The sequence below is a fragment of the Crocodylus porosus genome, unplaced genomic scaffold (genome assembly GCF_001723895.1).
Source record: "Crocodylus porosus isolate Cpor-Errol unplaced genomic scaffold, CroPor_comp1, whole genome shotgun sequence".
NCBI classification, from domain to species: Eukaryota; Metazoa; Chordata; order Crocodylia; family Crocodylidae; genus Crocodylus; species Crocodylus porosus.
Genome location: NW_017728926.1, coordinates 15,545,566 through 15,560,985, shown reverse-complemented (window position 1 = coordinate 15,560,985; position 15,420 = coordinate 15,545,566). Strand labels below are relative to the sequence as shown.

The 15,420-nt window shown below is 49.2% G+C and overlaps 1 protein-coding gene across 1 annotated transcript in view; it reads right to left on the bottom strand.

Moving 5' to 3' along the window:
* ACAP3 (ArfGAP with coiled-coil, ankyrin repeat and PH domains 3) overlaps nucleotides 1-15,420 on the bottom strand; it is a 101,351-nt gene that overhangs the window by 36,588 nt on the left and 49,343 nt on the right. The window contains exons 8-11 of the mRNA XM_019541740.1: nucleotides 13,573-13,617; nucleotides 12,516-12,611; nucleotides 11,643-11,717; nucleotides 8,312-8,323 (exon numbers count right to left, since the gene is read on the bottom strand). Of these exons, the coding sequence (XP_019397285.1) occupies nucleotides 8,312-8,323; nucleotides 11,643-11,717; nucleotides 12,516-12,611; nucleotides 13,573-13,617 (228 nt within the window). The remainder of the gene's footprint in view (nucleotides 1-8,311; nucleotides 8,324-11,642; nucleotides 11,718-12,515; nucleotides 12,612-13,572; nucleotides 13,618-15,420) is intronic.

Genomic DNA, 15,420 nt, shown 5'->3' with positions numbered 1-15,420 from the left:
GAATTCTGCTGAAGGAACAACAATGAGGTAACGAATTCCAAGAGTCCCATCCAGAGGGACATGGAAAAAAGGCCTCAGTAAGCATACTTTTAAACCGGCGAATGAAACGGCAGAAAAATCAGCAAGGGCATGGTCACTTGCAAAGGACACTGGGAAAAAGAAATTAAAAGGTTCCTCCAAGGGCGGTCTCTTTAAGCATCCAGTTGTCCCTATCCAGGAGGCATCCACAGCAGGGGCTTTGCACTGGATGTGGCAGACAAGTTCATTCAATTGCTTATGCGGCGCCAACCATGCATGCAGAGGAGACCAGTCCAATTCAATAAACCTCCAGTTAAAGTGAACAGATGTACAATGAAGAGCAGAGACATCCCCTCTGCCCCTTTCAGGCAAGTCTTCTTCAGAGGGAGAGCCCAGGCTGTGAACCTCTGGCAACTCCATGCTGGTGAAGTAAGTTCCCTAGAAAAGGTTTCTCACCCTGTCCTGGTAGGGGCAGTAGCTGGAGGAGAGGAGAGCCGTAGGATGGGACCTTCTCTAAAACAGCACACGATGTTATAGCGATGCCCCCACCCCCCGTCATATGAATTCTAATGACAATACGGACCTCCTTTGTTAGGATGAAAAGTGCTGTATAAGAGCTCGGAATTAATCGTCATATTCACCATTTCATGCTTTTTATTGCAGAGATGGAAAGATGCCCCAATGGGCTTGTGTATACTTTCTTTATAAGAAAACCTCCTTACTAATGATGATTTGAGCAATAGGAAATAGAAAGCACCTGCGGTGCATTGCCTCAGAGGCGACCCAGTAGTTTTACCCAAAAGAACCCTCTTTATTTTCAAAGCATTGAGTGGTTCTCCTAAGTAACAGTTATGTCATGCACGCTGCATTGCACACAGACATGTGTCCATATATAATATACGGTATGTGCAAGTAAATGCAGCATGATGCTATGCATGATTCTGCATGTCACTACGGTATGAGGTGTGAGCATTCTGTAGCCGTAAATGCCCATTTTACGTGTAAAATCACATGGCTCTGCATATTCGGCATGTATGCACACAGACACATTTCACAAAGGGACACAAGGACATACACGCTGCAGACACACATGAATAATAAAGCACTTTCTAAAGGTGATGATCCCTGTGTCTCTGTAACCCCTCTTTGTGCAGACACACTGCAGACATCACGACCCTGTGAGCACAGACAGGTCCTGCAGGCAAACCCAGCCAAACACATTCCTATACAGCATCCACCGACAGACCTGGAAGAGTCTGATTGACAGTCCTTTTGTTTCTATTCCTGTCTGCAGAGGCATGGTGCCCCCACTCTCCAACCAGCTGGGAGAAAGATGCTCAGAGACCTTCAAATTGTGCACCAGGTGCCAAACGCATTCAAGTCTCCAAAGTACTAACTCGCCTCCCCCACCGGCACACAGGGAGAACCAGTCCTGCTAACACCGCTAACTTCTCCAAAGCTCCCGCACGCTCACTCCGTCAGCCAAATCCCCTCCAGACCAAGCTCCTTACCAGGAGGTACTCGAGCCTGCCGAAAATCTTCATGCCGCCAGCTGCGAGGGGGATGCTCTGATGCTCCAGCCAAAGAAGTGGGGAGCTGCTGTGTGCGTCTCCTTAGATCGCTCTCTAAAGCAGCCTCTGCGGCTGGCAGGCAAGGAAGGAGGGATTCTTTTTTTTCCCTTCCCTTCTCCTCTCCCCTCCTCCTCCTTTTTTGGGTGGCTGCAAGCGCTGCCGTTGGCTCCTGTCAAAGCAGGGACACTGGGCGGGGAAGCGTGCTGGACTCTAGGGACCACCTGCCTGGCCCCTCCTCGTGCTTCCCATTCACAGTCAATCAGCTTAGAGCAAAGGCTAATTATCATACAGCTGTCACTGTGGGATGGGGGAAGCCAACAAAGACAGAGCAAAGCTGACAGGGGGAGCCTATGTCCCTTGACCTCAGCGGAGCCAAGCTTCAAAGGACTTGGCATGCTTCTGGAAGGAGCCATGTTCCCCCTGCCCCCAAATCACAGGACCCCTCCCCAGGAAAGAGGAGCCATCCATTGGCCCATGGAGGCTAGCATGCTCAGCCTGGGCCCTGGCATGCTGGCCTGCTAAAAGTGCCATATGGCCAACTGGTTTATTAATTACTGTCCCTACTTAATCAAGCAGACGGCACTGCCCTGACATGCATGCCTGCCCTCACCCATACGACGGACAGCATGTGCTCCCCCCCACATCCCTTCAGCCAGGAGGTGAATTAAGAGGCTGTAAGGCAATGTCTATATACTTCCTATTTTCTCATCCTACCTGGGTAACTCTTCGTTTCTTAGAAAGGGAGGACAGGAGGGGAGAGCGACGACAAGCTCACGGTTAACATACAAGACGAGCAGACAAGAGGCCTGGCTCTATGGTGTGGACTCACACTGTAAATTCGGGCAAGTCATTTAATCACTCTGGGGCTCAGTTTTCCCATCAGTAAAATGGAGAATGGCAATAAGTCTTCCCTTCTAGGCAGGGTGGTTGCCAGGCTGCAGCATGCTTTGAGGCCCTCCAACAAAGGGCACTAGGGACAGGGCCAAAAATTCCTTATGACTGGTAATTATGCTTATTTATCTAGCTCCAGCTACAGTCATGAGCGCCTTGCAGCTTCCCTGCAGGCACCCCCTAGTCCATCCGGCAGGCTTCTCCTAGGCACAGACTACCCGTCATGCCAGACTAAAGCTGTTTTAAATGGGGCCATTTGTTTCTAAGCTAAAATATTTCTCCTTTTCCCTTCAGTTCCTTCATAAAACTTTTGCAAGCCAGTATCTTTTAAAGGAGTTCAAAAGCTCATCTCTCAAGTTTCTTCCTTAAATGTCCCAAACTGCAACTTCCAACAAATCTCAGCTTGTGTATGTGTGTGTGTGTGCGCATGCACATCTGTATCTGTTACTGTCTGTGTGCGCACGTCCACTTTGTGGTACTCAAAGTAGGAAGAAAATGCACAAATTCATTTTACTTGTGGCTTAAAACAAATCTGAACTCCAGTCTGCCCCAGAAGAGCTGCCAGGGCAGTATCACACTGTGTCCCCAGCCTCTGCCCTCATTTAAATGTCATGCTACTTTCCCCTTGCACACCCATGTGCACACAGCAAATGCAGAGCAGCCCATCGGCCCCTTGTTAAAGCTCTCCTCTTCTCTTTTCTTACCATATTGGAGAGTCTGAAACAGTTAGCTCCAAACCACAAGCATCCACACTCTTCCCCGCCCTCTGTGCTCCCATTTTATTGGGATCCTTTCTGTTTAAGTCAGGCTTGTTTTCAGGGAGGCTGTGAAACAGCAAATGGAGCTTGTCAGAGAGGTGGGGTGGGTAGCAGGGGGGGCAATGGTTACAATAACAAAGGCAGCTTGAAATGATAGCCACCTGGGACTCCTCACAAAAGGTGACAGATGCCCCTGGAGAGAGGAGGGGAAGAGGGATGGGGAAAAGACACTGGGATAACAACAGAAAGAAAAACAACCAGGGTCCGTGCCCAATTTCTCCCCCTGCCCCTGAGAATTTTTTTTCTGTTTTCTATGTTTTTGAGAGTGGGGGGAACTCTAAATTGAAACAGCAGCTCCTACAAGCAAATGGGGTACTTAACGGGCCACTTTCTATGCCTCACCAAACTGCCCATGGGTAATTCAATTAGTACAGCACCATCATTACAGCTATCCCCAAGGCAGGCCCATAGCATATTATTTTAAGATTGGATTCCCTCTCCTCCTGCCACAGCCCACCTAGCACTGTATTGCTGGGGAAGGTATCAGGAGGGGGATAAATGATATTGCCGCTTATCTTTCCAGTGTGAAGTGCAATCATGGGTGCCCAAAGCTTTGAAGAAGGGTGGGGAATAAATCAGACAGGCTCCACAGCTGGCTCCCACATCATTGCTGCAGTGTTTGGAGGCTCTTATGATATGATGCCATCCTATTTTTCTCTTGCATCCAAGCCTAAGCACAGCATATGCAAAGACATGAAGCAGTAACTGCCTCCTCTAACTGCACTTCATCTGCAGATATCAGAGCTTTGCACAAAAGTGGATAAGCATCACCTTTTCTGCTTTACAAGCAGGGAAACTGAGGAACAGAGCTGGTTAGAGCAGGGGACAGCAATTCAGTGACAGCTGAGAACAAACCCCTCTCTCGACACCCAGTTCCAAGGTCTATTTTTGGACTGTTTTCTGCATCAAAATCATAATGCATCTAGTACACTGTAGGCCATATCCTATTCCCTACCTCACTTAAATCTACATCCAATGCAGCCACAATACTCTCAGCACAACCTGCTATCAGCACTTCCCGGATGCCCAGGAAGACAGGCTGGTCCCTTCACACAAAGCATACACAGGCACCAGCTTACTGGTACCAGTGACCTTGAAAAGGAAGTCAAGTTTGCCCAGAGCAAGCACTGGGCTAGGGCTATCAAATCTGGGGTTTCTCTCTAGCTCAGCACGGGGGTAACATTGTGTGGCTCCCTATAACAGTGCAGGATGGGGAGAATGACCCATCCTAAGCTCCAGTATAGGTGCTCCACTGTTTATCACAAGGCGACCTGAGTAAGAAGCTAAGGCAGTGGGCAATTCTGTGTCCAGTTTTGCCCCGCCACTACAGAAAGGATGTGGACAAATTGGACAGAGTCCAGTGAAGGGCAACAAAAATGGTTGTGGGGCTGGAGGACATGACTTGTGAGGAGAGGCTGGGCTTATTTAGTCTGGAGAAGAGAAGACTGAGAGGGGATTTAATAGCAGCCTTCAACTACCTGCAGGGGGGTTCAAAAGATGGAGCTGGGCTGTTCTCAGTGGGGACAATGACAGAAGAAGGAGCAATGGGCTCAAGTTGCAGCAAGGGAGATTTAGGTTAGAGATTAGAAAAAAACTCTCTTACTAGGAGAGTAGTGAAGCACTGGAACAGGTTACATGGAGAGGTGGCAGAGTCTCCATCCTTGAAGGTTTTTAAGACCCAGCTGGACAAAGCCTTGGCTGGGATGATCTAGCTGGGGCTGATCCTGCTTTGAGCCGGGGGTTGGACTAGATGACTTCCTGAGGTCCCTGCCAACCTTCATTTTCTATGATTCTGTGTCTTGAGATCTGGTGTTGAATAACTGCCTCCTCCCCACCTTTAAGCCTGACCCCTAGTAACCCCACAGCCTTCCCCTGGGCATCTGCTTAGCAGAGAAGTTGTGTGAAGTGCTTTATTTTAAATGCATTGCATTAGAGAGACCCTCCCTGCTCTACTGGATGAAGTCATCACTTCTGTGTAATGCCCCTGGGAACAGAAAGCTCACAAATGAATCCCCCCCACCTTTTCTCCACTCCTCCCGCTACCTCCCATAGGGCAATTAGGCAAAAGGAGCACGTGCACAAGCCAATACTCAGGAAACACTTGTCAGTAGCCTTCAAATTCTGTTACACTTTCAGCTCCTGGGGCATGATGTTCTCCAGAGAGAGCATTACAAAAAGAAAGCCAAGAAAGCACTCCACATTTTGTTCCTGCTGAGGAGCACCAGTCTGCATGACTGCCTGGATGGATGTGGAATGATCGATGAACTCCACGCCCTGCACAGCTGCTGCTTCTCCCCTCTCTACATTTCCTGAATCCGTTCCTGCTTCCTGCACCTCCGAAGCATCACCTGCAGCCCACAGGGAAGTTCTGGCAGGTACAACGGGGTTTCTAGGTTTGACTCTGAATGGTTCAGCACACCTTGTCAGGGATTCAGAAAAGGGGCCCAGATGGCACAAATATTTCCAGTGTGTTTCTTGTGTTGCTTTCAAAGAAGACCAGGAATGGACTCATGCTACGGAAATCAAGCCTGGGTTTCCAGTGCTCAGGGCTGCACCTGACTACAAGTCTGGATTTTCAGAAGGAAGCAAAATACGGACGTGCTTCTAAACTCACATTTTGAATCCTGCTGCTGCTGGTGGAGTTTAGGGACTGGAGCTCTGGGCTGGACCCATCACAGCTAAAAGGCAGCTAATTCGATTTCTCAACCCATAAAGATGATGCTAAACAAAGTTTGTCAATGCAAACTTCTCCCACTTGGACTGGGGTGAGGAGCTGAGGTTCACACCTCCAGTCATTTGATTTCCAAAGTGAGCTACCTGGGCTTTCCCCAACTGCAGAAGGAAACCAGAGGTGGGATGAAACTACCCATTTTAGTACCACACACAAATCTTAGAGGACAAAACACTTTTGGTTCTTGGAATTTAGTTCGGCCAACTATATGGAGGGAAAACTAGGATCTAAGGGGTCTAGTTTGGATCCTTCTAGCCACCAGATTTCCCCCCTGGTGTGTTACCTGTTGTCCTGCTTTCCATTTGGCAATTCCTACTAATGCCACAGGACTCAGAGTGGTCTGTAGCTGGGCCTGTAGCTCCAGCCCTGGAGAGAATGACTAGTCCTCAAATACCATCTGCCAGCAAGCTGCCAAGTTAAATCCTGCCCAATTTCTCTGCTGCACAGTGGATTAAAAGGAGCCATCAGACTTTCTCACCCTCATTTTGCTACTCAGTTCAGCTGCAGATCATCACACTTTGAAGGCATTTCCTTAATCTCATCAGAAAAGGGTCTTTAATTCCCTGGCCTCACTGTTGTCTTCCCCTGTGGAAGAGGACCAGAGTGCACCAGAAGAAAAAAGCCTCACTGGCTCATCTGCCTGTACTGAGGGGATAGGATGAGCTGCCATAAGCAATGGCCAGTCTTGTGCAGGGCCTGCTCTCTGCAATGTCAGTGCCAAAAGGGGGTACAAGGGCAGCCAAAATGCAGGCACTGGCCATGATGGCAGGTGCTATGGCTCATGAACAGGAAAAGGCCTTGTGGCCAAGCTCACTTCTCTTCCAGCACCAAGCCCCCACAGAGTGGTGCACGCCCTTTGTTGGGCATATACAACACAGGCAGGATTCTCCTTGCTGAACTTAAGTCTGGATTTTGACTCGGATATAGGGCCTGTAGACTGATGTCTTTCCTAGCTAATGAGCTGAGGTTCCCCATGCACTGCACCCCATACCCCTGGCACACTGGTATACCTGGGACCCAAGCCCATCGGTCTTCCCTGAAACACCCTGATGGGCAAGAAGCAGCAGTATCGAAGGATTGCCGAGCTCCAAGAGCACAAACAGGAGATCCACCAGCTGCTTCGCCCACCCTGTCCTTTTGAGAAGTTTCCAAGGTTTCTTTTGTGAAAGAAAATGCATTGAGCCAACAAGGTTATGGAGGCAGAAGTGCATGCTGTAGCAGAGCGATCCGTGGAGCAAGAGGAGCGGGGAAAGATGTGCTTCCTCATTCCAGCTGATGCAGAGCAGGGTGAGCCCCAGACTGGTTAATTATTGACTTTCATGACTGAGGACACTCTTTCACTCAGCAGGAAGAAGCAGACAGACACGCTGCTGCCTTTCAGCTACCTCTGCTGTCACTGGGGGAGCAGAGGCTTGGTGGGCACAGGTGAAAAGAACAGGAGGAGGTGTCCATGGTCCTGAGCCCTGCGATCCCTCCGGAGAGGGAAGATCAGGAGAAGCAAGTTGCTCTGCACTATCTCCTTTTGTGGACACACTTCCTGCACCCACCTCTGTAGAAAGAAGTTTACTCCGCTTTGTAGGCAAGACCTTCATTATCAGGGCAAAACACATCCACTGTGGTCCTGTATTCCTCACTCCTGCAATTCTCATGCTCGTGGTAGTGCTAGATAGAGCAGGCCTGGTGAGACCCGGGAAGAACATGGGTATGTACCATGCAAATCTTGCCCATACTTCTATACCTGGTACTGAAGTCCTGACTAACCACATCATTCATCATTGCAGTCCTAAGTTCTTCTCAGGCCACCTCACCTAGGAAAGCTTCCAGGCCCATAACTCTCCCAACGCACCTCATTCCTGAATCGCAGCACTCCTCACTTCGGTCAGGCACAGTTAGACTTTTAAAGCTATTAGAGATGTAGATAGATGCCTAGTGTACATAGATTCAATTCAGCCCTGCTCAGGGCTCCCCTGCTATTTCATCATGCCTCAAAATGACTCAAAAGTTGGAATAGGGATAAACCCCCATGGATGTTTTATTTAGTGAATGAAAGTCCACTAGGGATTAAGATGAAACTACTGAATTCAGCTGCAATTGTCTTTGGAAATGAAGTGTCCAGAAGTGACGAGCTGGTGCACTGATGAGCAGGGCCATGATCAACTCCAATTGCCAGCATCTTTCCAAAAGCAGGAGACAGATGTGACTCTACGCAACTATTTCTACAGTTCATGACAGGAAGCAAGCAAGCTCTTTAAGACACCACAGTACAGCGTGTGTGTACTTACCTGCAGGAGAGTCTGGAGGAGGCACATCCATAATTGGTGATGGAGAGAGAAAAGAAGAGAAAAAATACATTACTTAACAGTTCTGCCCAGTTCACATTTGACATCATTCAGGAGTAAAAGGATTTAAGGGCCATATTTTCCCCAAAACTGTGTCTCATGAAGGCCTCAGACAGGTCTGTTTGATTTTGGCCCTGACCAGGAACATGTGAATGCAAATCCAGAAGGTAGGGCTGAAGCTGCTTTTGGAGCTCAGTATTGAAGCTCCAGCAGTAGTATGAAGCAACAGCTTTCGATTTGGTTTTCCCTAGCATTGCAGAGCAACAAACTAGCTGCAAAGGCAGAAGCTGTTATATACTCTGCAAAGGCCACAGGAAAACCTGTGCTAGAAGAAAATGGAGGCCGAGGCAGACTGGTTTATCCCTTCTTGTGGGATCCTTTGTCCCTACAATTGGTTGAGAATGAGTTATTCAAAATCCTGGTGTAAAGCTAGAAACAATAGCTGGCAGGCCAAGAATCAAGAGTTCTTCCAGCTGGAACAGCCTGGGCTGTATCAAAGCCAATGGAGACTAAACATGACATGGTTGCCTACAACCCTGATAAGGTTACATGCAACAGCTGGGGACTGAATCTGACAACTTAAAGGTGCCTTCCAGCCCTGTGTCCCATGTTCCTCTGACTGCAGATGAGTTTCTCTGGATTTACTTTGATATAAATGGGAATGGAAGATGGCACAGTGGGATTCCAACTGCCCTGGGGTACATGTGCCATACGCATTGATTTCCATGGGGCCATTCAGACATCCGCAAAACCAAGCAGACTTTGGCACGGTATCACTTCAAAATGCCTGGTTCATGTGAAGTCTTTCCAGTTCAGCCTGCTCTGGGACTACAGGAAGCACAGCCTGACATTCAGCACTGAGCCCAGACGTTGCTCGGTCAGCAAAAGACAGGAATCCATCTTCACACATCCCTCAAGAGGCCCCTCTGCAGATGATACGTCCTGCACTCTCCCTTCCCTGCCTGTCAAAGGCCTTGTACAACCCTCTTCCTCCCACACGTGGAGAAAAATCAATATCAAGTTTTGTCTCAATTTTAGCTGGGCATCTTCATTCACACACCTCTGGGAAGTGCAAATGAAGCAATCTGCATGGGCCCCAGGGAGTGAGAGAGAAGCAGACCCTGCTGGCTCCCCACAATTCTGCAATCTCCTGGCTATACCTCTTCCAAGGAAAACATCAGATTTGTGTTAGAAACTGTCCCTCGAATGTCGCTCCAAGGATCTCCTCCACCCCCCTCCTCCTTGGAGACATAATGACCTGGACGGGCCCAACCTCCAAGTTCTCCCTGTTAAATATTATTCCCTGTTCTGCTAGCTACTTTTGATCCAGGTAACACACAGGGTGAAATTACCTCTGAAGCCATGCTACTCAGGGCTCTGGCCATGTCACAGGGATAATCCTAGTTGTCCCTCAAAAAGGAGACTTTCAAGGAAAATGGAAAGAACGAACTTGTTAAGTCCCAGGAGGGAATTCTTCCCTCTTAATCAACAGCAAACCACCACTCCAGCAGGAATCTCAGGGGAGCCATGCATATACTGTTGGAAATAGGTTGTTTTTCCCTTGGCTTGCTGTGGGACAAAAGTATATCTGTGCAGACACTGGAAGCTGCTAGAAAGGGGTGTCTTTCAGATCAGATGGACCTCTGAGGTCCTGGCCAGTCAAGGAAGGACCTTGCCATAAGAAGGATACTTCCCCCAGGTGTCCAGCCACATTTGAATTGAAACCTCCCCATCACGGACTCAGTGCATGACCCTGCACTAGTCACTTAGACTTCTGCATCTCTAGGGTCACAACATTTTGACTGGCAGCTCACAGAGACTTTGTCAGCCTTAGCAATCCATGTCTGGGAAGGACTCTGAAATCTGCAGATGGGAGGTGCTGGGAAAAGGTAGAGAGTAAAGGTAGAGAGTGAACTTTTGTAAAAGGCAGGAAGTTTTTACAGCGAATGCCAGTTTCTGATGGACCCTCTGCTGAAGGGGTTCACTTCAAACACAGCGTCCATCCATCCGCTGCCACATGTACCCCTCTTTCTCCCTCTCCCCACCCCTCATGCAATTGTATTGTGAAAGTCAGCTTGGTGCCTCAAATCCCTGCATCTGTCTGGAAGACATGGCTTAAATAGCTGTGCTCTGCCCCATTGGGCAGGGTGTAGAGAAATCTGATTAGCAAGCAAGAAACCTCCCTGGAAGCTGGGAATCCCTCCTAAGGGAGGGAAGTGAGATGTGGCAGTAAAGCCTGCCTCCCCTTCTCACAACCCATTAAGCTAACTGTGATCTCCATGTGAATGAAGAAAGGGCCCTGAAGTCGGCTCAGCCCTCAGGGAACAAATGGCTCCATGCATGCATTTGTCAGCTAGCTGATTTAAAAGGGGGCGCTGACCATCTGGTGGAGCTGGGCAGTGAGGCGAGCTGCCGCGGCGGCTGCCTCACGGAGAAAGGCGGAGGGGAAAGGCGGCGGGGGGAAGAAGGAAGCTGGCTGGACAGATGTGTGAGCAGAGAGGGAAGCGTCAGGAGGGCTGGGCCGCCACTGCAGCAGCTGCAGATTGCAGGCCTCACCAGACACTCCTCCCAATTCACTCCGACTCACCCAAGGACAGGCAGAGAAGTGCAAGAGCAGGAGGGGGACAGACTCCAGCTGCAACTGCTCTCCAAGCCCAAAGGCAGTTTCATGGCACGGTCTTGGCCTGGTTATTGAGACTGTTTTAATGCAGGAATGACTGATGATAACACGTGCTGGGAACAGCCCCATGCACTCAGAGACCTCAGTGAGTCTCCCAGACAGTGGCACCAGTGAGGGGAAGAAGCATCCCAGGGCAGGGGAAACTGAGGCAGGTAGAAGGTTAGAACGGGTCAGCCACAGAGCTGGGAAAAGAGTCCTGATTCTTTTCTGCTTGAAATCCCACGTCATACTCCCAGTCCGCAAGCTAGGATAGTCTTGGCTGTGAGCGCCCCATATTCACTTGCTACGACCTACCGCCCCTCCGCTCACTGCACCCCCATTTCAAACTGAGCTTTGCAACATGGTTGCAGCAGGATCTAATGCCTGATCATGTGGTGCTGAACCATGCTGACATATCTCAGCACCTGCAGGGGCATTACCGTCACATCGCTAACCCCTCTTGCAGCAGCTGCTGCCCTCTCGGCACTGCCAGGCTGGTTAGGACTGCCTCAGCCAGGCCTCCCGAGGTGCTGCGACCTCTCAGTTCTCCCTGTCTGATAGGAAGCTGTGTCCTCTCCTGGGTCCCCTCATGCCAGCTTGCAGCCCAGGACTCACCCTCTGCTGAATCAGTGCATGCTTGTGCTCCATCTCCCTCTTCTCCACAGCAGAGTCAATCACCAGCTGGTCCAGCTGAAGGCAAGGAGGAGAAAACGAGATGGGAAATTCAGCCGATCGTTCCCACTAGGACGCCAGCGGCCATCGCTGCCGCTTCTCCTCCCTTGGGAAGACGTCCGCCCACCCAATCACCTTAGTCGCCGGAAGCAATGGAGCGAAGTGAAGCTGCATTCAGGTGGGCACTGAGGGCTGGCGCAGCACTTAGCTCACCACCCTGGCTCATCCGACAGCGAGGGATTCAGTGTAATGCTCTGTCATCTCCCTGATTAATGGGAGCTCCTTACCCTAAAGCTCTGAGACTTGATGCTGAGGCACAGAGCTGGGAGCAAACTTTACCGATCACTTCTGCACCAGCCCACAGCCTTCTCAACCCCTGCAGTCCTGTCCCAGCGTCAACTGAGTTCAGAATAGGACTGGAGATGGGCCCTCTGGGGGAAATATCCTTTCTCCAGTCAGATCTCAGAGATGTCTCCAATCCCAGATCCTATCTTGAGGTAGGAAAGATATAATGCAAAACAACCCCAGGGTGAGGTATGCTTTTATGTCTGGGAGGTCTGCCCAGCCCCAGATGGACTGTGGACCTGATGGTTCGGTTCAGTGAGCAGGACATACCCAGTCTGATTTAATTAAGGTTGACCTCTTGGCAGAAGGATCCCTGTGGTGGCCATATAGCTGGCAAACACAGGCTCCTGAGCATTGCTCTCCTGCAGCTACCTGGCACCTGGGTTTAAAGGAGGAGGTCTTTCATGGCAAAGGGTTTCTAAGCTGACAATAGGGACATATGAAAGATCACTGCCCCCGCAACCTCCTCACCTCAGTGGCTAGTTTCTTCATGTAAGGATCAAGTTCATGAAGAAGGCTGTATCCCTGCTGGAAAAAAGTGTACTGGGCTTGCATGAAAGACAGCATCTGAGGGTAGGAAACAAAGCACAGAGTCAGACGTGAAGTAGAGAGATGAGCTCTCAGCAGATCCCAGCTCCTGAGGTGCAGACCACCTTTTCACACCACTGCAGTGCCAGCCCCAGCTTTGGCCTAGAGCATCAGCCTGCGTGGAGACGGCTCTCTTGGAAGGAGCTATCTTTGGAAGACCGAGTTCCTCCCTCCCTCCCCCAGGTCCAAATGAATCCCAGTAGTCATGCTGAGGGCTTCCAAGGGGTTACACTCCAGACAAATCCCATTTTCAGCAGGGTCCTTTCCATGCTAAGCACAAAGGAGATACTTTCTCGAGAAATAGTATGTTTCTGTGATTCATAAGCCAGACCAGAACCCAGCTGCTACCCCTGGTACTGCCCCAGACTCCCTGCAAGTCATGTGCTCTCTCAACACTTGTGTAAAATAGAGATAATAATACATCCTCCCTAACAGGAATACTGTGCAGGGAAGGGAACTGTCTGCAGGGTGCTACAGCACCATGGCAATGATAGCTATATAAGCACTCATGGAGTATATAACATGTCAATTTTGCCCTTAAACATCTCTTTCCAAGGCTTAGCTATATAACCTCTCTCCCTAGACTTCATCTCATCCCTTCCTGCCTTCCTGCACTCCCTTCTTGTCCTGTCTTCATATCACGGACCTTGCTAAGCTTACATGCCCCACTGTGAGCCCACAGAGATAATAGCATCGGCATCACTCATCCCTGACAGCCCTCAACCTTCCAGTACACTGAGTGTCTCTTGTTTTTTCATGATCTGCTATTGTAACAACACCCTGCAGCCCACATCAGCTGTCCTGCCGGTGTCAAAGAAACTACATTATCTCCATGCTATGGGTGCCGCAGAAGTGTGTTTGCCTATGCAGGATGCAACACCGAGGCCTGCATATCATGAAGTCAGCAGCGTCAATATGGTCAACTTAATAGAGCTCTTACCGCATCCAGTATTTCAAATTTCTTCTTAGCTTGTAGCACATTGATCTGTAAGGGAACAGAGACAAGGATGTCAGCAATCTGCATCAGCCCAGGAGCTAGATACTGTCAGCAGTACCCCTCGCAATGCAATCCAAGTAGAACCCATGTTAGAAATGATGACGACGATGGTGATGGTGATGATGATCATTTAAAGGACTTGGCTAAACTGCTCAGGCTCTGTCTTCTAAGTGACTTAGGGTCATTTGAAGATGCTGCCCAGCATGTAAGCACAGGTGGTCAAAACTGCTGAGTATTGCTCAAAGTCAAGTAGATGGGAAGCCACGGGATGGCTAATGTTTGGGCTCCAGTTTGATAGCACATAACTCCCCATTAGCCATTGTTAAGCCAGCCAAGGAATCAGCTTGCACAGTGCCTGCCCAGGGACCCTGCTCCTAAAATTTATTAATACCATATTGTGGTTTACAAAGGAAACTGTTTCAGTAACATCAGTGTCAGCCTGAGAGCCCTGGAGACTCCTCAGAGCAGAGGCTGCTGCCATTCAGGCTCCCCCATCATGGCCCTCAATGTAGTTAGGTCTCAGAACGGAAAAACAGTCCTTATGTCCTTTTTGGTTCTGCCTTCCCTGTGTTTTCACAGCCAGAGAAGCACTACAGCACCACCGTGTGATAACATGAGCGTACCGCTCCTGAGATGTGCTGTACAGCTGCAACGTCTGCCTGCAAAATACACTGCGCTGGGTCTAGAGCTTTGCCACCCTTGTGCTCCATCGACAGGTGCCCAGCAAGGGGATTCAAGAGCAGGCTGTAACATCTCTCAGCCTGGAGAATGAAACCTTGATCAGGAAAATCCCAGCTTTAATCCCTATTACAAACGATGGGGAAACATGCAGCAGGTTAAAGCCTTCTTAGCTTTGTCGACCTGCCTTACATTACAAATGAAAGATGCTTAGTAGCTCTTCAACTAACTCCACATGGAACCTGATCACAAAATTACTCCTTATTTTAGAAAGACAGATGGTCTCTCCCCATAAAAGGCACAAGGACTGGGATGGTAGAGGATACAAAGTATACAGGAAGAGGTATAAAGCCAAGCTAGCATTCAGCTGCACTATGCAATGAACTCTGTAGGGAGCAGTAGTGGTTCACAAGATACCAGTTATCAAAATCATGTGTGCAGGACTGCTGCAAAGCTCTTTGGTCAGTGGATGAGTTTAAATGCCACGAGAAGCAGTAAAGTAAACTCTTCCGACTGCTAGTCCTGGATCAAGGCTCAGGAGATGAACAATGCCTCTGCAATTGAAAATAAAAATAAATCAGGGAGCAGAGTGTAAGAGGCTGCCAAGTGACTTGGGACAGCATCATTTTAAAAATAAAAAATGAATTGCATGCAGTTATATAATGCCTTCTCCTTGGATCCCATGGGCAAGTCTGGGAAGTCTTACAAGTGCTGTAATTAGCACTGAAGAGACTCTCAAATGTAGCAGAAGGTTTCTATGGGGTTTCAGCTGTCAGTGTCGTGAACAATATGTTACCATGACAGCTGCAAAATAGGTCCCAGAGTGTTAATAACTCATTTATAAATATGGCACCAGTTAGCATAGACAGCACTGTACTGGAGTAACTAAGACTAGTGCCAGGCAGAGGGTACTGGTAATACTTCTGCTGGGTTTGGAGCAGAGGAACTGTTCCCTCCTACAGCCAGATTCAATGTAGCATGGACCTGCCTGCTCCTTCTGGATCTGGTTTATCTGTAGTCAAGGTATGAGGTACATTAGCAAACAGGCAAAGGGCTGGATTATGCATGATGTCCTAGCTCCTTTGTGCCACCTGAGCAAGGCTCTTCTCTTTT